Source organism: Hippocampus bargibanti, linkage group LG02, assembly GCF_051943395.1.
Source record: "Hippocampus bargibanti isolate YZ-2025 linkage group LG02, ASM5194339v1, whole genome shotgun sequence".
In the NCBI taxonomy this organism is placed as follows: domain Eukaryota; kingdom Metazoa; phylum Chordata; class Actinopteri; order Syngnathiformes; family Syngnathidae; genus Hippocampus; species Hippocampus bargibanti.
This window is the reverse complement of record NC_142735.1, coordinates 17,400,682-17,425,799: the sequence shown is the minus strand read 5'-3', so window position 1 is coordinate 17,425,799 and position 25,118 is coordinate 17,400,682. Positions and strand designations below refer to the sequence as shown.

At 39.8% G+C, this 25,118-nt stretch overlaps 1 protein-coding gene across 2 annotated transcripts in view; it reads right to left on the bottom strand.

Annotated features, from left to right (window-relative positions):
- The window catches only part of slit3 (slit homolog 3 (Drosophila)), a 255,779-nt gene that overhangs the window by 83,943 nt on the left and 146,718 nt on the right, over positions 1–25,118 (bottom strand). For both annotated transcript variants that reach the window (XM_088989699.1, XM_088989700.1), the window contains exon 6: positions 21,878–21,949. In XM_088989699.1, coding sequence (XP_088845825.1) covers positions 21,878–21,949 — 72 coding nt within the window. The remainder of the gene's footprint in view (positions 1–21,877; positions 21,950–25,118) is intronic.

Below are 25,118 nucleotides of genomic sequence, written 5' to 3'. Positions count from 1 at the left end.
TTAAAATGCGCTCGGGCAGCAACAGTAAGAGAAAACATCTGCAGTCTGTCACACACAGACAGTCTTAAAAAAGGCATTCAACAATGCAATCCCACCGAAACAGTCAACTGACAGCCCAGTGCGCCAACTCCTCACACCTCCTACTTGACTTTAGCTTCATTTTTGAATACATTTAGATGGGATTGTATTTTTTCCGTGGTCCGGTCATCCCGTCGTTAGCGGGTCGTCCTCACAGTGCAGAGGTACCGGGTTTAATTCCAGCTCCGGCCTCTCTGTGTGAATGTATGTTCTATTTGGTTCTACGTTTGTTTTCTTCTGGTATTCCTGGTTTCCTCACACATTCCCCCCCCAAAAAAAACCAAACAAACAAACAACAAACATGCATGGCAGCTGATTGAACACTCTAAATTGTCACTAGGTGTGAGTGTGATCACGGATGGTTGTTTGTTTTTGTGTGCCCTGCGATTGGTGAGCAACCGGTTCGGGGTAAAATGGATCGATGGATGTTTGTTTGGCTCGCATTCATCAAAAACAAAAGATAGATTATTTTAAGTGAAGTTGCACTATTTATCAGTCATGTTTCTTTGTGCATAATCAACATGTAATTCATTTAATTTGCAGGCTCCACAATGTCTGCCAATGAAGACTCAGAGTGATTCTGTGCATGCGTGTGTTAATAAAACGAGTGTGCGTGTATAATAAAGTGAATTTTCCATTATTCCCTACCACGCTGAATACGGCTCGTCAGACGCAGGTCGATACACATGGTCAGCGCCTGAATTAAGGGCCAAATACAACAACACAACTTTACGATGGCACTGATTACCAACATTGAGTTTTCGTTCGATACAATCATTCTCACTTTTGATCTTCAGAATTTGTTCTCATCTGTGAGCAGATGTTCTCAAAGCATAACCATGTCAGATACCCTTTATATGGTTCATCCAAGAAGTGTTTAAGTGGTTTTGCTCCATAGAGCAGTCATGAAATGACTGGCATTGTGTCAGGTAATACCTAAAGAGCGTAGCAGAGTGGAAAGCAGTGAAGAGTTGAATCAGACGTTGTGCGCGCTATCATGGTAGTAGGAAACCACAAACTTGATTAAAAAACAAAGCAGCAAAACTGTAGTGTAGGGTAGAATACTCAAGTGCAGTATAGAGAGATAAGATCTTTCATAAATTCACCGAAATTGATCTCTTTTTCCCTATTTTGTATGTATGTATAGCTTTTTTTGTTCATCTTAATGTGTTCATTATAATTTGTGTATACTTGTCTCAAAGTGGACATTTCTATCCTGCATTTTAAGCTCTTGTAAAATGTCTGAGTATTAATGAAAAGCGCTTCCAAAAAATGCATTATTATTATTATTATTATTATTATTATTATTATTATTATTATTATTATTTGCAAAATGAGCCTTTATTTTCGGCCGATTAATGTTCAACCATAATTTAAATGCATGACTTTTTTTTCAAATTCCCCTTCTATAGGCTTTGTCTTTTGATTTGATGATACATTGATTATTCAAAATGTATACTTTCAAATCCTGTATTGGAATCGGCATCAAATGATCAATATTGGTATGGCCCTACTCGTGCAGTCTGTCGTGTGTAATATTGTGGTGTAGTGACGACACTGAACGCAGCATAGCCTAAAATCTTTGTTTAGCACTGTAAAACAAATGAAGCCTACTGATTTAGATATTCATGACAATGCTGGCCCACGTCATAACATTCGGAAATTTAGACATCCGTTTGTCAGTGCGCTACCAGTGAAAAATGAAAAATAAGTTTAAAACATATATGAAATAAAAAAGGGAAATAAAAAAAACAAAGCTGATGCATTTACTGTATAAGATATAATTAAATAAATCCAAGTCTGCAGTTACCCTGAGCCAAAAGCAAGCAGGAATTGCTGTCTGTCGGGTTTTTCCCACAGACGCGTTGAAAAGGCTTCAACTATCTAAAGAGCTTAAAGGGCTATTTGAGTTTGATGAAGAGCTCTCAACATCTTGGCCTGGGCCTCATTAGACGCATCAAGATGAGGGGGATGACAGGGGAGGGGGTGATACGCACACACACCACTGCTCACGCATTGCTTCAGCCCCTCCACCTTTGCAGTCTGCTCATGTGTGGTCAGACACTCCGTTCCAAAAGTGAATGAATGACGTGATGACCCCTGTGAATGGATGATGGATCTCACTAAATATAAATACTAATGTTTGTCTCTTGGGCTTCAGAAGGAAACAATAAAAGGAAGATATTTGTGACCTCTTTTCCTGCTGAGTCGGTCAGTACTGTAAAGCTGCTGATCGCCACAGATTGAAGAGTGCACATACCTTTCAAAGTCACATTTTCAGCACTTGATTGAATTATATTTCAGTACAGTACATCCAATAATCACATTAAAAATACATGGCTCAGTAGCCGAGCGGTCATTTGTCAAACCTGAGGTTGATGGCCCCTGCAACTATGTTGAAGTGTTGTCGTCCTTGAGCCAAATACTGAACTCTCAAGTTGCTCCTGATGCCGTATCATCAGTTGCTGAATGAGGCAACAATGTAAAGCGCTTTGAGTACCCGAGGTAGAAAAGCGCTTTATGAGTGACAAGCCCATTTGCTGGGAAGGTACAGAAATCAAATGTCATGTTTTCGTCCTTTCATTTATACATTGCAATGCCAAACACTTGATTGCTAATTCAACAGATATTTTACAATTACAATTATGTATGTATTCACTAACAATGATTTTCAGTCCTCATACCACACATCAATTATCTGTGTGGTTACTACAGTGATCAACAGCAAATTTGAATCGGAGATGGCTTTATGACCGCCTAAAAATGTCTTTGATGCCGATCCAGCCCCCCCAAAAAAGTCTCCACTTTTACTTTTGCAGTCCATCAGGTTTTTTGATTTATGTTGATTTGTCTTTTGATCATTGCCATTTCTGTTGCCCTTCACTCTCGAGTACTTGCACAGTGCAAAATTCAAGACAAGAGTGCGGAAAATCCTACTGGACCCTCTGCACCCTGCCACCCAACTTCTTCCAGCTACTTCCCTCAGACAGGCACTCCCGATCCATGTGCGGCAAATCCAGCAGACATTTAAACAGCTTCTTTCCCCTAGCCGTAAACTCTCTAAACAGTGACTCAAATATAACGGTATAGTGCCTCTTTACAATTCTGCACAACCCTGTGCAACAGCATCCCGTGATAATCATTGTTGCTATAGCTCTGTACTCACTTAAACCACAGTCTGTTTGATACTTTGCAAATTGTCTCACAGTTGTTCCTGGGAGGTACCAATAACATTAAGAAATTATATTAGATTAGATTAGCCTTTTTTAGTGTCCTCTATACTTATATGTCATGTCGTTTTCATGATGATACGAGTGCAGCGTGTTCGATCAGAGACAAACTCCTTGTGTGTCCTACATACTTGGCCAAAAAAGATGATTCTGACCTTTGATTCCACAAAGGTCTACAAATTTGCAAATTTCCCCTTTGTGGGACGAATAAAGGTTTTCTGATTCTGATTCTGAAACAGCTATTAAGAAGCTTTAGGTTGAGGAGTTAATGGGTTGTCACAGTAAAAAGCATTTGCTTATTTATTTATTTATTTATGTATTTATTTGAAATCAACACTTTTTCGGTAATCATATACATCACGGAGATGCGTCCGGATAGTATATGTGTGCCAGTTTAATACAGTTAAGTGATGGTCACGCATGCTGTCCCGTAATGGACTTCCACAAGGTTGCCATTGGAAACCACCCTGGGAAAGCTGCAAGTGTTTGAAGGCTAAAAAGCGCCTCAGGGCCCGAGATCATTAGCGGTCGAGTTATTTACGGCCACTTGTACAGCTTTGCCGCACTTTTAAGTTCACATCAGACGTGCACAAAGTTGCCTTTTACGCTGTTTGTGAACTCGATCAAACCGCATACGTGCTGAATTCATTTTTGAGATGTTATCACTTTTGAAAATATTGCAGTGGCGGGGGCAGCATTTCAACTGCTACAAGGACTACAGGAGCGACTGTCATCCGCAAACGAAATGTTCTAGGAAGAATGACTCAATTCTATGCGTCTGTTTGACATAGTGCATAAATGATTAGTTTGAGTGCGCCACCGGCAAAAAAAAAAATGTTGGTGATGGAAACCACAGAGATTTGCTTCCTATTAGCTGACACAGAGGACACGGGGAGATGCTAGATGGTGGTCATTTAGCAGTTCCGTGTGGTTTAGCACAAGAATGGCGGGAGGGAGAGAGGGAAAGAAGGAGTGCAGTTAGATAGAATGGATTATGAGAAGAGGAGAAAGCCAAGCAAGGAAGGTAGGATGGCGAGTGTGAAGACGGCGTGCGGTGGGAGAGTATCAACAATGCTTTAAAGAAAGAAGAAAGGTTAGTAGCAAAAGGAAATAAAGACTTCAAATAGGGAAGTCTGAATTGAGTGAGCATAGAAGGGAAGGCAAAAAGGAACAGGAACATAAGGGAGCAAGAAATGAAAACACAAAGAGAGGAACGAAGATATGATCAAGATAATTAAAGGAAGCAAGGAAACAAGGAAGAAAGATGACTGGAAAATGGAAGGTTGCCAAGTATGAATTGGGGCAGTATGGAAGAAAAAGAAGGAAGAATGCCACATGCCATGACTAAAAAATGGCTCTGATTGACTCCGAATAAAGTTCAGCTCTTCTGGTAGGCGCCTTACTGGTGTCTTTTTCTTTTCCGGGAAAAGCCAGAAACAATGATTTCCTCCATTTCAACCGAGTCCATCAGTTGAAGGAAAAAAAACACCAAAAGTGGAGTAGGGTGATCTGAAATGACGGTGAACTCTCCGTACCCTCCAAATCCCCTTGACTGGCAAAATAAATAAATTCATTAAAATAAAAAACGCGGGGTCAACAGCAGAAATCTGCACTGCTGCGATTGTTTACATTGTTACAGTGATCCAGTTGAGCACGACACCATCAACAGAAGTGACACTAAGGGTCAAATGGATGGATGGCTTGAAATCCTTAAAGACGGAAAGAAAAAGCCAAAGGCGAGTTAGCGGTACCCTGCAACCATAAAATGGTCAAATCATCACTGGATATACTTGCAGAGTTTGTGGAGCAACATATTACGACTCGTTCGTTTGCACGCCCGCCAGTCATTGTTTGGGCATGACGAGCATCAAGCATCTGCCAGACTGCCGATCATTTCGACAGCATTTATGGACCAATTGTTTTTAATAGCAGATATCAATCTTGCTGTTGCCAAAGCAGCGTCACTTAATGGCCATTCAGGCATCCGTTTTTTCAAACCTCAATCGGTTTGGGGATGGGCTGAAACTAGCAGCCCACAGTATGCACATTATGACTGGCCCCTTGATTATAATTATTTTTTTCTTGGGTGGGTTATGAATTATTATAAGCATGTTTACTTCAACTGCAGCAGCCCTCGCTTACTCATGTTTTGGCACCTGTCAGTACACATATTCATGGATTTTGTTTCCAACATTCTTATCAATATTTTTGGAGGAGGAGAGGGCTGAATCTCTGCTTTTTATGTTTTGGGTGGGGGTGTTTACAAACATTCAGTGCATTTCATCAGGCATCGATATCAATACAAGCTGACTTATCCTTTGCAATTAGGGTTCCATTGCATAATTTTCAATTGTAATCTCAAAATTCACTACTCGATGGCAATAAACACGTGGTTACGCTTCCATTGAGTGTATTACTGCCCTTTATTCTGTGGCAGGTCATGCATGTCACCCTTAGGCCTTCAGTAGTGCTACGTCCGAATCAATACACAGCTCCCACTCTAAAAAGGTGTGGTGTGATTTACTACACGTGCTGTAATGACCGAAAGGGTATATTTTATTTAGCCAGGAAATAACTTGTCAAGAAAGAAATACTGTCATTAAACGGTTCGAGTTTTTATAATCAACGCGTGGATTCATGAGATGGGATCAGAAGTCAGTCTTTCACACAACAGAGAAGATGATTGGCGAAGGATGGCGAAGCATCCGTAATAACTCCATAAAATTGCAATATCATTTGCTATTTTTGCAAGTCCAACCTTTCTTAATGATGTCCCACTTTTCTTGAAAAGTACGTCTTGAAAATGACTTTCATAATAAATCTGTAATCAAATCCATTTCTTCTCCTCATTCCGCCATTGTGTGTTGAAAAAAAATGCTATTAAATCCAAAACAATGTATTTGCTTATGCAGCTCGCGACTGATACAGTGTGCTCGCTCTGGCCAGTATGCTGTTGTTACTAGCGGCTAGTAATAAGAGCAGTTTTCACAAAGAATGACTGGGTATTTCGAGAATGTTCATTTTGTTTGTGAATAGATGCACACAATTCCTTTGTGCACTCTTTGTTGATTTGCTGTTCAGTAGTTCTGAGTCATCCTTGAATTGGAATGTTTGAATAGGTAAGATCTTTGCATCAGAACCCCCCCTCCCCCATCCCTCAGTATCACTGATGAAAAATGGTGGCTCCTCCAGCATTTAAGTAGCCCGTCCTTGATGTGTACTGTATCTATTAGGAGGCGTGCCTCATTTCAATAAAAGATGATTTGAGACACATCTCAATGCATGGAGTGCAATACGATTAAACAACGGTTCCTTTCAACGCAGTTCGATACAAAGGGATTATGATTGAATTTGGTTTGGCTGTAGCCTTTGTAGCAACAAACTACTGAAATGAATATCTTAGGATCGGAATCACATGAAAAGAAAAAGGTTGACTGTCATTGTACATTTTTTATATTTAATAGCATTTGCCTCCTCCTGTGCGATGCCACTGACATTCATCAGTCACTATAAGTGGTACTTGTACTGCATGAGCAGCTGTGAAAGTGGAGCCCACAACAACTTTTGTGCATTTATGTGTGCGTATGTGATGATTTCCCTGCTTTGATGTCATTAAAGTGTAATGCTCATCAGCACATTTGAATTAAAGGTTTTCATCCTAATCACCCACTTTAGTACCATTACGAGACTGATAGATTATTTTCAGAGGCATCTGTTCCTCGCGTCATGTTACCGACTTGCGGGATGGGTTTCGAAGGTTGCATTAAAAAGTACAGATTCCGTACCTGTACTCAATAATAATGAGATTATCCATGGAAAATTGATCAAATCAATCATCAACATATTTTATGAAAATATGAGATTCAAGCATACAATATTACTGGAGTGAATATTCGACATTTTTTAGAAGAAGTTAGTGCAAATAAATATTGATTTATGAAAATTAGTTATTTATCAATTTGTTGTGTGCTATGTGCATGTGACATATGGAGGTGATTCAACATTTTTATGGTTTCGCAAAATTCACACCAACCCTCCAAAGGAAAACATAACTACAATGTGGCCCGCGACAAAAAATAGCTTTACGATGTAAACCCTTTAAAAGCTGCTCAAGAAAAAATGACCCACACCACTCATTTTTGGAGGCTCTTTGAAATAAAACGGGAATATTTATGCAGTCTAAATTTGACCAAAGAGCTGAACAACAACATAGGCTGGTCTTGATAATGATTTTGAGTTAATAGGGCATAAAGTAGATGCACATGTGTATGCAAGCGTGTGCATTTGGGGACAAACTGCAATGAAAGTCACCTTGCGCCATGCCACTCTCTACTTTATGAAATTTGCTGCTATAGCTAGTCCGCTAATCAAACACACATACACATACACGCACACGCACGCACGCACACACACACACACACACACACACACACACACACACACACACACACACACACACACACACACACACACACGCACACGCACACGCACACGCACGCACACGCACACGCACACACACACACACAGTTGTACATCATCTCTCTGCCGCCAGTGGAGGAAAGTGATCATAAATTATGCAGCCACGGCTTTTTCCCTTTTTAGGCTCAGCTGACTTTTTGAGAGGGTTACCAAATGCGCGTGCCTTTGCGCTAGTTTGGCCAAGCGTCACGTCAATACTTCCTCCATCCATCAACGTGTCACATTGCTGCTTCCTGTCAAAGTCCATCATCAGTTGAAATTTGGGGAGGAGGTGAAAAAAAACGTCTGGTCAAAGAACCTCGAACTAGCCCCATGGAGGTTAAAATTAGCCCAGGACTCCTTGCTGTCATATGTGTTGTGGTTATGGCATCAGAACAAGAGCCATTGGAATTACATGAATAAATACAAGGTACATGCCATGTAAAGTTGTCTGTTCAGGGTCATTAAGCCACGCTAGGAAAAAAATATGTCTAGTTCAAAAATAATTTGTGAAAAATTATGTGAATGAAGAAATAGTACAGCAATTACATCTTAATCATTTCTTTCCCACATTAATGCTTCATTTTGACACAAAACATTATTTTAAAAGTAAATGCATTTCTAAATGTCAGTTTTAAAATTGCCATTTTATGATTGAAGTCAATGAATGGCAAATAATTTATTCTGATAATTATTTTTCCGTTATTATTTTGCAAAACCATACATTTATGAATATTTTATTTATGTATTTAATTAAGGAATACTTTAATTGAAATAAAATACAAATCTGCTGTTTATTTTAATCTTGAATGTGGACATATAGTTTTGGATTATTTTTGTATACTTTTGCCAAATATAGAATTAGGTATACGCTATAGGTTTCATTGTTGATTGTTCCACTACTTCACAATACTAAACTCGCAACCCAAATCAATGTATTCTTCTGTTTTCAGGAAAAAAAAAACTATTTCTTTACTTTTTTTTAATTATAATGTTATATTCATTGCTCCAATGTTATTCACAAAATTGACTGACATTGTTGTTTTGATCTTAAAAAAACGATTACTTTACCCACATACCATTATAACTTTGGGTATTATTAACAATCTATTACGCACGACTGCCCGAGTAAAACTTTACTTTACTTTACTTTTTTTTACTGCTACAAATTTTCACAATGAAATGTATGTTTTATTTTCCTGCATCTAAATGTTACTCTTGAAAACGGGAATCCATCGTGCTTTTTTCTCGTACGCTTATGTCTTTATTCAGTTACAATAAAGATATTCTTTGACTGATTCATCCTATGCCTGTCATATTTGATTGATTTTCACTGTCGCTCCAGCACATTCCCATATTCGTTATTATATTAAATTCACACGCTTAGTTAGACACCAATGTACAGTATTCATAAAATTATAATATGCACATTATTGTGATGATTTACATATTTGATAAATGATGGGAGCATTAAAAAATGTAAAATTACATTTGCCCATTTTTCTTCATTTCTGATCCCCCTTACTGACAAATGGTCAGCCGTGATACCACCTGCTTTAGTCTGAGAGCATTTACACGCAAATTAAAGACATTTATGAAAAATGAAAGCATATTTATACGGGAGGGGAAAAAAAAGATTATCAGCGGCATTAATCGTTGTTGTCAGGCAAGGAAGAAAATGGATAAAGATGATGATCAATGAAGGGAAAAAGCCATGTAATCCAACTGCTTTGCACATTTGAATAATGATTAATTAATCAGTTCCATATTAGGACGACAAATCGCTCTCCAGCACTCATTAACCACACCCACACACACAGGCGTGCACACACATTGTCTCTATTTGAGTGTGTGCACGCATCTATTAAAACACTACACGTCTCATGAGTGCCAGGGGCCTCATTGGCATGCACCATGCCGGCTCACCAAGTGCGAGCTGTCCGGCCTTGCGTCTGACTAATTTGCGCTGCTCGTTAGTCCGGTAATGTTAAATCTAAATTACCATTCATCATCACATGGGGAGCCGTCACTTACGGGGCGCACTAACTGGATTAACCCAGGACAAGATATGCGCACGCGCTTGCCTCAGAATCACAAGTCGCACGTTAGTGGGTGGCTCATATCTGTTACCGTGATGGCCGTGCGATCGATTGCCAGAAATTAGCAACGATTGCTTTGCCCTTGTGTGTTTTTTAACACCTCAAAAAATATTCAATAGGTGATCATATACTGCCAATGCATTTCCACAAAAAATAGGGCAAGCATCCTGTCAACGCGAAACATAAAAATATTGAGAAAAAAAAATCCACTATTGAGTGAGTCCGAAAGAGCAACACTATATACACAAACATAAGCATAGTGACTAATCGAAATGAAGCAGGTTGAAATTAACTCATTCACTGTCAGACGATATGCAGAAATGTGTCCACTCCAGGGTCTTTGTCATATTCTCTCAAATTGCAGGACCCACAGAATTTTGAGTTTTAGGACTACATAAACATTCAATGCGGAATAAGAAACCTTAGACTCTCTTCTTCATCAGGAAAAAAAGGTTAATTCCTAAGTTAAATGGGTCGGGAGGTATCTGAGCTTGAAATGCGGGCTACTGAACAAAAGGCAAATGCTGCCCCCTTGTGGGAGGGAAAACATTGCCAGAAGTCTGACCAGCGCTTTATCGGCACCCTCTGCAAGAAAAACAAAAGCCTGAATACATTCGGAAATGGTGCTCCACTTCCCGAATACATTTTGGAATTGAAGTGAATGAGTTAAATTGCATTCTCCTCCATTGTGATGTTGATTTGAATGCAAATAATTGCAAAGCCCTAAATCTTAGCATGGTAAATTGTGTCACAAATCATGCAGGATATAGTCTGGGTTCCTCAAAGCATTTTGCGTTTACGTATGAACACAATGCGGGAAACGTTCCACGATGGCGTGCGTGTACATGCTTGTTCCACCATGTTGGCATGCTCGGTTGGACTTGATGAAGCGTGAAATGACGGCAACATATGGAAAGACAAACAGGCCCGCATCTAACACAAGGTGCCAAAATTGGGTTTAGTGCCACCACTACATTCCAAGTGGAAGCCAGGGACATTTATTGACTGTATTGAAGCTGGGTTGAGGAATCAATTTACAATTTTTGATATTGCATGCAATATTATAATACATAATATAGTTTTCTTGCTTTGACTTGACGCTCACTACCAAATAAAATGCCACCTCCAGTTGCACAACATAAAACAGATAATTACATATTTAATATTTAAAATCATGACATAGCTGATATGACAAAATGAATATTTAAAATCATGACATAGCTTTTCTTCAACAACGTCATTGTATCTTAGTGCTAACAAACAAAGCAAAATACCATAGAGGGGATAACAAAGAGTATCTGTGTGCCAGTGTCATATTGCTTTAAGCCAGTGTTGGAGGCCCCAAACCCCACCAGTTTGACATCCTCATTCACCGAACCCTTCTACCAATGACTCTGCCTACTAACTGCAGACTAGACTGAGGGGTGGACCTCTGTGGCGGAAGATCCACTGAACCCCAGAGACCGACTCACCAAACTCGTAGGTTTCGATCGAACCCAGGTTAAGAACCACTGCTTTAAGCAATCGATATCTAAACACAGTATGTATCCTCTTCAAATAAATCGATGAAAACAAAAGACAAATACTGTCGCGGCCCAGTAGTTCAGTGGTCAGCGCGCCGACTTCACAGTGCAGAGGTCGCGAGTTCAAATTCCGCTCCGGCCTCTCTGTGTGGCATTTGCACGTTCTCCTCGGACCCCAGTGGGTTTTTTCCGGGTCCTCTGGTTTCCTCCCACATTCCAAAAACATGCACGGCAGGATAATTGAACACTCTAAATTGTTCCGTGGTAAGAGTGTGAACGCGGATGTTTGTTTGTCTCTGTGTGCCCTGCGATTGGCTGGTAACCAATTCAGGGTGTCCCCTGCCTAGTGCCCGAAGACGGCTGGGATCGTCTCCAGCACCCCCCCACAACCCTAATGAGGATAAAGTGGTCCGGAAGAATGAATGATAACTACTGCTACATCTTCGTGGCTGAATTTTGTGAAACACATTTTGGTTGTGTTTCCCTTTGTTTATATATTATTATACACTATAGGGTTTGTTTTAAAAAATGAAACACAAACACTTTTTTACTTGTTATGGAACATGTTAATGACATCATTAATTTTAATAGGCAAAGATTATTTAACATAAGCGGGCTCTGCGTTACAAGCATGGTCACAGATCAAATTTAACTAGTATCTTGAGGTATTTGTGTTTTGATTTAGTGTGCAACAGGCATCTCGTAATTACCAATTATTTTAAACCAAAACATTTCCTTGTCCCGGACAGGTTTTGTCAATACAGATGCTAACAATCTAACTATTACTTCTCCAAACTGACTTGGCCTATCACAAATTGATGACATTTAATCATTAAGCGGCGGACAAAAAGTCAACGCCACATGCAAATTTCCTCTTTTAATTTTTCACTGTGGCAGCATCTGATTCAATCTTCATCTCAGTGCGGATATGAACACCCGGGAAAATCATCGCTGGGGTCAGAGCCACCGAATGCATCTCAATTCGCCAGCAAGAATTGATTGGGAGGCGACTGTTTAAAATGGAGTTTTACATTGATTTTAAACAGAAACAGACTATAAAAAAATTCAAGCTGAGGAATAAATAATGATGTTATAAACTGGTCATAAACGACTGCTGCATTAAAAATTATACGCATTCAGATTTTGACTGTAAGATGTATTACAATTATTTCACAACAAGCATCTATAGTTTATAACAACCAAAAGAAGGGCCGATGATTTGGTGAACATAATTTCACTGAGGCTACATTATGAGTTGGTGCTGTGCACAGTATTTGGCAAGCAGTCACTTTTTCCACATTAAAAGTATAACGCTTTTGTGGAAATCCCCCGTTCACTGTGAAAAAAAAAAAAACATATGGAAACAATCTGTTTTAAGGGGCATCAAGGAGGAAACCGTCCAAAAAATCGGTCACTGTTATTATTTTGATGAGTGATGATTCAGAAGCATTAAAATGGCTAATTATTGATAATTTTTCTAAATTCTCAACAATAATTTTGACTTGATATTACGAAATGTCACACAATATTTTGATTTTGGATTTTTATTCATGTAGAAACAGCATTTAGCTACTTAATCTGCAGTATTAGAAAGAGAGTAAATGGTGATTTCCTATACAGGGTATATATTTACAAATTAAATTTCAGATCGCTGATATATATATATATATATATATATATATATATATATATATATATATATATATATATATATATATATATATATATATATATATATATATCTGTTAAATTGGGAATACCTCTCAATGCAATACGATGAAAGAGAAAAATAAAGAATATGCGTATTTTAAATATCCCCGCTCTGTGAGATGTTTATGGTCTGTTGGAGGGGTTTTTGGATGCTTAGGTTGTTTGGGGCTTTACGCCTCAGTCACATGGGTTCTTGCTGATGCACCAGACAAAGCAAGGCTCATAAGACTCCTTGTGCTAACTAAAAAACATGGACCTTGGTTTCCTTTGCTCAAAAACCAACGTCATTGGGAGCTCGAGGGCAAGCGCCTGGTGACCGAGCCGACATGCATGGGATTTAGCTCAAAGAGGTAACGTGGGTTCTCATTCCCATGGGCTCACCACCAATGGGAGAGGTCAAAGGTGTCGGGTGCGAAGTGAGGTTATCGACAAAGCTACCTTAAGAGGTGTGGAATGTCACCTCTTTTGCAGGGAAGGAGCCCTAATTCGTGTATGAGGAAGAGAAGTTCCGACTGGATATCATACACTGTAAACCCGAACAGTACTACTGACTTAAAGTCATTGAGGTCAGTCAACTCAAAAGCCGATTTGTTGTTTCAAAAACTCAAACGTTTTGAGTTTTTGAATGAGTCCTGCGTTTTTAATTTGCAGTCGATCAATACTTTTGAGTTCATGGCAATCGTTTACTCAAACGTTTTGAGTTTTTGAATGAGTCCTGCGTTTTTAATTTGCAGTCGATCAATACTTTTGAGTTCATGGCAATCGTTTACTCAAACATTTTGAGTTCACGGCAGGAAGCTGCGTGATGACGTCACTGCGTGCTCTCATTGGACGCCATTTGAATTCTCAACGGCTGAATCTGGCAGAGACCGACGGATTATTTATTTTAAATTAGGGTGGAAAGACAAACAATCGTATTTAATATACTATATATGTATACTACAAGGACCCAGTGTGTCAATGCTGTAGTCGCTCCACAGGAAAGGAATATTTTGGAAAGTCCGTTTGGGGCATTATATCCGCCGCTCGAGCCAAGGACTTCTCCTAATGTTACGAGCTCTTCTGTGGTAAGTAGGAATGTTTCTTAAACGTCTCTTGTTTGTTGAAAGACACAACGGGGTTATTAGGAGAATTGTACCGCGAAGGTTTGTTTGGGCGGTGGTGGAGTAATATCTATCACGGGGTGTTGCGAGTTGCGAGTTGCGAACAAATTCCTTGTGTGTTCTACATACTTGGCAATAAAGATGATTCTGATTCTGATTCTGATTATGTTTGTGTCCGCGAAGGTTCGCGAATAATAGTCAAATGGGTGTTAAATTAGGTTTTATTAGGTTTTCTTTCATAACTTTGCTGCTGTGAAATGTAAATTTCTCCACTGCGAGACTAATAAAGGCAAATCCAATCCAATCCAATATGAACTTCAAAAGTTATAAGGGTCACCCGAAATCCACCACACAGATGCTGCAACGCCAGCAGGTTGGTGCTTTGAGTTAACTGTTTTAAACGGCAGCACAATAAGTCATGCTAATTCAACGTGCAACAGTTGTGCTGCCGTTTTAAGAAGGCACTAAGTAAATAGAATGCTAGCCAAATGAAATATCACTCTGTACAATTGGTGTAGTTTTAAATGGTCATTCATGTGTAAACATAAAAAAAATTAAATGTATTTTTGAAACTGCAAACACCATTTTTCAAACTGCAAACACCTGACTGGCTTGATGGCATCATTTAATCTGGTAAATTAGATTATTTATTCAATTTAAAAAGTAAACATGGATCAAGGTGTTTTATTAAATTAAATGATTACATTTGTTGTCTGTTTTTTCTATTGAACCTTTTAGCCCCATGGTGGAAATTGAGTAACACCGCCATTATCTAAGGTATGTTTACATTTTTATTAATGCTACATGATTAATTCCCCGAATCATATTAAAAATAATACATGTATGTATTTTTTATATTGAACAGAATTTTACCTAAACTTAATTCTCCATAGGTCTCCATAGGCCACTGTCTTGGGTTTGAGATGCTGAAGACAAGTACTGCAATGTTAAGCTCCTGTCGCTTTCCCCAAATTAAAACTTTGCTTTTTATCTCCTCTTGCTTTTGATAAAGAACAGCATGATATACACGAGACGCAGTCTGGCCCTTCGTGCTCTCCATGCATACCTACGAGAAGATGACTCACAGTTCTTCAAAACATGCAATGTATGTATTGCCTGACTTAACACAAATGTCTATTCATGTATTTTGCAGTGGGAAGAGGATCCAGACATTGAAAACATTCCTGTCGCACTTCTCTCCGTGACAACTGACAACTAGCGCCATCTTGTTTAACCCCAACAGCATTTCTGTTGTGATAGAAGATGGCATTATTGTGAGATGTCTCCCCAGGTTGGCTGATACACACCTCCTCTTTTTTGGTTTAATGTATGCACTGCATTTATATTCTCCCAAAAAATTAATCCACACATTCACCTTCATTCAGAAAACACTGCTGTGTCTTGATGATAACAGACCACTCAAACCACGCCTGCTAAGTTTAAAAAATGCTTTGTTCCGCAATATTGAAGGCGCCAGTGCCTCCAATACTACGGAACAAAACAACACTGGATAAGTAATTTCATAGTTTTACTCTGCTTTGTATACCTAAACATTGATGTACTGTTTGTGACTGATTTTCTATTCATAATTTGATGTGTAAACCTGGATTTCACCAAAATGTCTTTTTTCATTTCATGAATACTGTTTGTTTTTAGTAAGTTTTACTTTGATTTGCACCTTATGACGAGTACATTGAAATGTATTCTCTTGTATTTATTCAAGTATATGCTTGTCAGAGAATTTATTTTTTTAACAGAACAGCACAGTATATATATATTTTTTTCTGTTTTGTTTTGTTGTTGTGTTTATTTCACATCTTTATCACGATGTTGTGTTAATTACTAAAAAAGAACTGCTTGGTATGTGGACATGCTGTGCATTTGATACTGTTATCATGAATATTTTATCAAAGGTTGTTTTAAACCTTAATAAAAAAAAATGTGCACTAAAACAGACATGTGAGGTGGGTTTTTGTTTTTAGACATAGAAGGCAAATGTAAGTACAGTAAACATGAATATATTTTTTCAGGTAACATAAATTTGAGTTGGTTACGCTTAAATATGAAACCTAATTTTAACTTAAAAATTAAGATAACAAGAAAACAGAGTAAACTGAAAGTCCATCTTTTGAGTTCATTCAAACTCATAACATTTAAGTTCAGTCAAACTCATAACATTTATTTCCACTACTCAAAAATTTGGAGTAAACTATTCAAATATTTTGAGTAAACTGTACTCAAAATTTTTGAGTAAACTGTACTCAAAAATTTTGACGTAATCAGTTGCCATAAAAATTTTGAGTACTTTCAACTTGTTGGGTTTCACAGTGTAGGAATAGCCTACACACACAGCCTGGACTCTTGTAGCAGTTCTTCCAAAAGGGGTTGGAACGTCTTCCGCTCAGGAGATGTGAGTGTGAGATGCATAGAACAGGCGTGGACATACTCATTGCTCCCCAGTTAGATTGAAATTGTGCCCAATTTATTTTATGAGTGTGTATAATGTAATGTAATATATATATATATATATATATATATATATATATATATATATATATATATATATATATATATATATATATATATATATATATATATATAAATAAATAGAATTGTATTGCAGCAAATAAATGTAATGACAATAATTTTATTCATGTAACCTGGTAATTACTTAAATTACAATCAAAAGAAATCGCTTAATCAACTGCCCATTTTACTCCTGATGGGTTAAAAGTATGTACAGCTGCAAGCTTTTTTGATTTCCCCTTTGCTTTTTAAACCACTTGAGACTCTTACTCATGTACCCAACATTCAATTGTGTAATGTGGATTATCCCTAACGACTTACAGTCGTATAGTGGAGAAATGACTCTTGCTCCCCCCCTCACATGATGATGAAAGCAGGGAGGCCCGTGCTTCTAAAAGCTAGCTTATGATTTATTTAGCGTAGGAATGGCTGCTGTTACACTTGATTTTCTTTTTTAAACACAGTTTTTGGAAAAAAAAGGGTCGATATAGTCAGCAGGGAGCAGACATAAGTAAAAAGTGGACAACCATGTGACAATAACTGCAAGTTATTGCATTTGACATGTAATGTATGTGGCATTTGGATCAGATGACAGAATGCTGAAAAAAAACTCAATTTGTCAAAGAAAAGGCGGTGATAGAATCAAGAGCACACAAAAAGCATCAAAAGATGACAACAAGCAAGCCATTTGACATTAATGGGTATCAAAAAGAAAAGACAGACCAAACAAAAGCATGGAGTGAAGAGGCGGAGGATCACAGGGAGGGAGGGGGCAGGCCAGCATTTATTATTAATGGGACAAATGTCTGACTGACTGACTCAATTTGGGGCTTAGCCGTTTCCACACCAGCGAGGTGTCACATTGACTTACAGTGACGACGGGAGAGGAGAGAGACGCGAGCCTTACCTCAGTCTCACTCATGCTTCGCAATCGGATTATTAATTACTTTAGCAGCACTTTCGAAACATAATGACTATGAAGTATTGCTTCCCAAATAGTGAGCCTGCAGTTGGTCTGTTTAGTGTCTCATTGGGCAAATATTGGTATTTAAGGGCCACATTTGATTTTTCAAACAGACAGATGGGCCAGGTCAATTCTATGAGTTACAAAACTGCTTTACTGTTTGGCGGCAGGTGACTATCGGCTTAAATATTCTTAAAAAAACGTAAATGACAGGCCCAGTTGTAGTTTCCTGTCACACTAAAGATAAACCAATGACATTGTGTATTTGAACAACCACATAACCTCCACTAGCTTAATGCTAAACTTTCCAATGGCACACGCTTTAAGTTACCAAGATCTGAACCGGTCCAGGGAAGTAACACATTTAGACAGGAAATAATCACAACATCCAGTCATAAATTCTTTATCCTCTGAGAAAAATCTACTTTATTATTGGCATCATGAAAAGCCAAAAGAGAAGCTGAATCTCCAATATAGTATATCCGCTTCTTACACTACCCTGAGGTGGTCAAAGAATAATCTTCATAATTGATGAGGAAAGTGTGACGAAATTTGCATTCCTTTCTTATTTAGGGTATAAAATGATATTATGACTGAATGTTTTTGTTGTTACTTATTTTGATGTAAGTGAGCAAATAAGTGATGGATGGATGGATGGAAGGATATTTTTGTCATTAAAAAACATTTTACACATTATTTTCCTTGGATGGCGGGATTTAATACCAAAGCCTGAAGGTAAACTAAGACTAATAAGGAGTTGATAATTACAGTTTTAGGCTATTCGCAGCAGGGCTCCATCTCATACACTCTGAATCTTAAAATTGAATAATGCAAATGGCTGACCTCACATTATTTTCTACTACAGTATGGTCACACATTTGACCACTTGGGACAAGGCAGATGGCCACGCCTGTGTGTGCGCACCTGGCTTTATTAAAACGTCACACCGGGTTGAACAAAGTGTATGTCCCGTTCTGCCTTCTGCTGTGTATTTACAGTGCGTCGTAAATCCTGCCGCTAGGCCTCTTATGAATTGCTAATGTGCCACATCAACCATCATCGCTCTCCTCTGAGATCGGAAATCCGCGACCCAAAAGGTGGACGTTACAACTTCCTCTCACAAGCATCGTGGCTTGGTTTCATTCGGCTCTTGCACACCCGAATATCAAACCCTTTCCAATGCAAGACTTGAGTCTCTTTAATCATTCATGTGAGAACATTAGGCAGCGTCACACTGCACCATTAAGGCCACAGAGACCAGGGGCGGATGGCAACAATTAACGGCGGATGCCCAGGTGGACTCCTCTTTTCACAAGGGCATTAAATTACGAGAAAAATGATTTTTGATTGGAATTACAAAATGCCATAAAAAAAATCAAGTTAGGTGACAGTGTGGTACAAATACCATTAGTGGTACAAGGGCTCTCTCTGGTGGTACACACAAGCAACACCGAATCAAACACAATTAATTACAATGTTTACAACCAAAATTATACACTTGCAAATTAGAAGGATCCTTATAGCTTATGCATACAGCCCGACTGGTATTTGTGAAGTCCAGTTTTTCCAGTTCGGTTGTATTTACATGTAATCTTTGTATAAAAATTGGGGTCAAATCAATTCATTTTGCATTTAGTATAGTGAGATTTAGATTTTTTTTAATTGTTACTGTTTTAAGAAATTTTAACAGCTGAAAACATTTCTGTAAAGTTTCTGGGACATTTTTTTAAAGGTTTCATCTACCGTAAACAAAATGTTTGTTTTTAAGTGATCCCTTTCTAGCATATGTAATATTTTTACCTGTTGTCTATCTTGCAATGAATGAATATCATGCTGTCCCAAATTTTTTCAATCTGCATTAAATTCATTTTGTGATGTAAAATATCGGCGGAAAAGCCACAACAGACTAATGGCTCTAATGCGTTGCACACTATGAAATGCTATTTCTCAAGACGTAATCTTGTAACATTCTGTTAGCATTTAGCATCTGGCAGGAAGGCTCAATTCAATTTATTTATTTATTCTTTCGCCACACTGAACACACCACTCAAAATAGTTGACATCAAGATGCAATTTTCATCCGAGTGGAAATTTAGGATTAGCAAACAAACAAAATAAACCATTGTGTAGAATTTTACACTTTAGCAACAAGGTCAGCTAATGTTAGCATGTTCATTTCTTATGTGTTCTCAAATAAGACTGCGAACTGAGAGTGAAAAACACAGCCATTTAAAAAAATCTATTGCCTATATTAACAATTTTAACAGTAATTCTATCATTTATTAAAATCATAAACATTTCACACTACACATACAGTAAAATCTCGTTATAGCGATATCGGTTATATTGATAATACTGCTTATGACGATACTATTTCCTTTTTCCGGGTGAATTTGTAGTCTTTTTATGTATAATTAGTTCCGTTTAATACGATTCATGGTTATTACGATAATCCGGTTACTACGGTGCTCTTTTTCATCTCCCGCCGGCCATTTAGCTATGTTTATATCGATACAAAAGCAGTTTAAGGTGAATCGATATTTGCTTAGGGGTTTCTATACAGTACCACCATTATCGAAATCTGTATCGGTCGCGCCGTTGGTCACGTGACTTGGTCGTAGCGAGCACAATAAAAAAGGCGTAGCAGAGCTTATATACAGTACTGTTGTTCAACACCAATTTACACCATGGGGAAACGTAAGAATTGTGACCTCGGAACGAAGTACAAGGCAATAGTGGCTGTCGAGGAGAATCCAACAAGAAGCAAATCCTCCATCGCGAAAGAGTTCGACGTGCCGCAGAATAGTTCAGCAACGTAAGTCATGTAAACGTTGTTTTTGTTTTCCATCCATGTATTTAATTGTGTTGTATTCAGATATCTTTATCGCTTGCAACAATCACTGTTTTTCATGTTTGTAATAGCTGCCATTCGTGGTTTCGTGTGTATAGAACAACGTGAGAATTTTGCATTGTTTGCATTTTTGAAAGGAAATAGTCATTAAAAAAGTGTAAAGATGTTTTTAATTTATGCATAAGTTTATTTTTCACTTCACTACTGTACAAAAAGCATGCTAGATAATAGAAAATTACATGCCATATCAAAGATCCCCCATTTACGTATTGCCCCCCCCCCCCCCCCTTTAATGCAGTTCGGCGCAGGACGGATATATCGATAGTACGGTTATATCAACATTTTTTCCGACTCCCGAGAATATCGATATAACGAGACTGTACTGTACATGAATTACCCGGACAAAATAAATGGCTTAATTGTGAAAAATAGTGATTGTCAAGGAAACAAGAAGCAACCAATAATGTTTCTAAGGTCAATTTTTTTTACAATGAAAACGTGTTGACTCTTCTAATTTCTGCTAACAACCCAGGCTAACCATATCTCCTCCCCTACATTCAAAGAAGAGTCAAAACGCATCTCTTTTTAGCGGTTTTCTTCCTATTGAGCTTTGCCCTAATGTAATTGATGAACATATCAATATGCAAATGGGAACGACTTGATTTTGCAATAGTGGAACCAATTATTTTCCACTTGAATATACAAAATGCATTATCCTCACGAGTGACCTTGACCATCCCGATAACCAACGACTACAACACAATCATGTTTTCTGAGTGGCCAAATCGGATTTTTTATTTTTCCCCTCCCACTCACGCCTTGACATCTACTCCCCTTCTGCATCGGCTCCTTCTAATTTACACGTTTTTTCAGCAGCCGCACGCTCGACTTCAAACTTTTTCCTCGTACGCGGCAACAAACTGCCAACAATGCCTGCAGACAAATGGGCCAATGCTTGTGCAACACACAAAAAAAACAATTTTCTCTTAATGTGTCACGAGGAACATGAAAAAGCAACAATTAAAAAAAAAACACCCAGAGTGCCAAATGAGCACATTTTATTAGTCTCATGCAGCATGCATGAATATCAAATGTGAGTGTGCAAATTTGTGTGTGCACATCTCCGCATGATATGGGGATCAAGGACGCTCTACTTTACGAGCACATTTGGTCACAGAGACACTTCAGCATACATACATTCATATGATTCATTTCTACTTATGAAAGCGAGGAACATGATCCTAATCAAAACAGGGTGAAGGATGAGACTTGTTAGATGAAGGATGGAGAAGAAGGAATAAGAAGATATGGAAGATTTTTTTTTGATCTACTTACAGAATCTCCAGATCGCGCAGTGCTCGGAAAGCCCCATCTTCAATGCAGCTGATGTGGTTGCTGTCCAGTTGCCTACACACACACACACACACACACACACACACACACACACACACACACACACACACACACACACACACACACACACACACACACGCACACACACACACACACACACACACACACACACACGCACGAATCAAAGTCTGCTCAGCTGGGGGTGGGGCAGATGGATGGGGAGGTGGGGACTACCCAAAAAGGTGAGAATGAGTGTGTGAGGAGGAGGAGGAGGAAAAGACGGGTAGGTAATACCTCAGTAGTAAGCTCAAAGTGGAAGACCCTACACACACATCACGCACACACACACATACAGCAAATGTAGAGGATGGCTGCACTCACCTCAACGCTGTGATGTGTGAGCCACCCCGAGGAGGAGGAGAAGAGGAAAAAGGAGAGCAAGCGAGGAGGAATAGAGGTGGCCAAACGGCCGACGTGGCGCCAGCCTATCACCTGCTGCCTCGCTCGCCCGCCAGATGGGGAGAGAGAGGGGGCGAGCGAGGTAGACGCCCATAGGGAGAAAGAGAGAATGGGGAGGAAGTGCCCACCCTTCTGTAAATATTAATTGCATTTTCCTCCTCCTCCTCTTCCTCCTACCGCTCCTGCTACCAATGTCATCTTTTATTCTTTCTTTCCTGTGTGTCGTGAAAGAGGGAGTAATTTCATTACATTAGGCCAGCCAATCCATTAAGGGCCTTTTACCGGCTCTGTCACTGAAACAATTTCATTAAAAGCAAAGCCGCCGTAAATCAACCTGCAGTCACAACTTCCTTCCTCCCCAAAACACAGACAGTCCACGCCTCATTGGCTAAACTCCCACACGGAGACCCTCCACCCCACCTCCTCCAAACAAAACGCCATCTTCATTCCCCCCTAGCCCCGCTTGTGCTCTCCATCATCCATCCTTGGCTTTTATTTTAATTCGATCTTGGTACACAGCGTTGGTCCAGACCTTCACTTTCCTCCTTTCTACATTCACCGCACCAACCGTGAACCCGACGACCCCGAAAACCCACCCTTTGTTTAATTCAGCATTGTAAAATGACTAAATATCAATAAATGTGAAGATTTGGTTCAAGTACATGTCCAATGTGTGCGAGTAAAAGAATGGAAAGAAAAAAAGTGAGTGACTGTGAAATGGTCTTCAAGACCCCGTCCAATGAATTCAGTGATTTGTTTCTATTTGTATTATATATTCGATGACCACAATTCGCAGTGGACAGGGACCAAATTGGAGCTAAAAAAATAGGACAAATAATAACACTTAAAATTATCAGAAAAAATAATGATTATAAATACAAAGTCAAGGGAAAATGCAAGGAATATCCCCCCAAAAAAGAAAAAGAGAACGAATTGGTACATGTTTGAAGATAATTCTGGCAACTTTTTACAGGTGAAATGGCTTTAAGGAACCTAGTCATTTCTAATAGCATAGATTTGTGAAAAACTACTACATTTACTAAATTCTGGCATCGGAAGTTTCAGCCCACCACCCGCAAGAATATTTATAAAAGGCATTAAAATGTCAATTATATACAAATCACGTTGTAATAACGTACATCACATATATATAATTTACCATTTAGAGGATGTTTAATGGTAAAAAAGCAGGAGCATTTAGCCCAGGGGTCGGGAACCTATGGCTCGCGAGCCATATATGGCTCTTTTGATGATTGCTTATGGCTCGCCGATAAATATTACATTGTGGCGGGCACTAGGACCAGGCATCTCACCCAGCAGGTGCAGAGGAGGGGGCGGTTCATGTTACATATATTACACTGCTTTTGCTGTTCAGTTCAGATCCACTTGTTAGCCGTTGGAATAAACACGTCTCCACATTTAGTCGTGTGTGCTCATTCCTCAACGGCTACACTGGTGACCCCGACGATGGAAATGTTCATGGCAACGGACGAAGATGTATCTTCTACGGCCATGTCGCCACGACCGGCGCCCAAACTCGCAGCTGCCGCCTACGCCGCGAAGTTGCCCGAGTTCTGGCACAGCGACCCGGCTTCGTGGTTCCAGCATGTGGAAGCACTTTTCCACCTACGAGGCGTCACGACAGATGACCCAAAATATTACATGGTCGTGGCGTCCCTCGACCAACCGACAACGCATCGCATGATGCAACTTCTGCGCGCGCCTCCACGATGCGGGAAGTACGACGCGCTCAAACAACTGCTGCTCCGGCGGTTCACGCTATCGGCCTCTGAGAGAGCAGACAGACTTCTTTCGCTTCCCGGACTCAGCGACAGAACAGCAGTGGATCTAATGGACAAAATGCTGTCGCTGTTAAATTCGGATGATGGCGGATTCCTTTTCCCCCACATTTTCCTTCGCCAGTTACCAACCGAAGTGAGCGCCGTGCTCGCTAACTCGACGTGCCTAGCCACCGGCGACTATCATGGCTTGGCGGAAGAAGCAGATCGAGCGCTTCTGGCGATACGGCGGTTAGCCGATCCGACCGTCGTGGCCGCAGTGGGATCGCAGAAGCGGCGCGGGAAAACCACCTGCTATTTCAATCAGCGGTTTGGCGCCAAGGCTCGACGCTGCGCACCTCCCTGCTCCTACGAGACGACGGGAATCTTCAACGCCCGACACCCAGTAGCAGCCGTGGGCGCCAGCAACGAAAGCGAGCTGCTTTTCGTCACGGACTCCTCGTCAGGAAGACGTTTCCTTGTGGACAGCGGGGCACAAGTAAGCCTGCTGACGCCCACCGCTGCGGACAAGATGGCAGGTTGGTGCGGGCCTGCCTTGTGCGCAGCTAACGGCTCGCCCATCGCAAACTTCGGTTCCAGGTCGGTGACTGTGCGTTTCCACGGACGGGAATTCAAGTGGAACTTTATTGTTGCCGCGACCACAGTTCCCATAATTGGCGCCGATTTTTTATGTGCTCACGGACTTCTTGTGGACATTGCCAACCGTCGTTTGATTGACGGCATCTCTTTCGCCACTTTTCTGTGTGAGGCCGGAGGGCTCGGGGCGTTAACGCATGCAAATTATTTAACATCGGGTAACGTTTATGAATGCCTGCTGACCGATTATCCGTCGTTAACCACACCCGCCTTTTCCAATGCCGATACTAAACACGGGGTAGAGCATTTCATTCCCACGGTTGGCCCGCCAGTTTTTGCCCGCGCTCGTCGCGGCAAAATTGCCAATGGCGAAAGGGGAGTTCGCGACG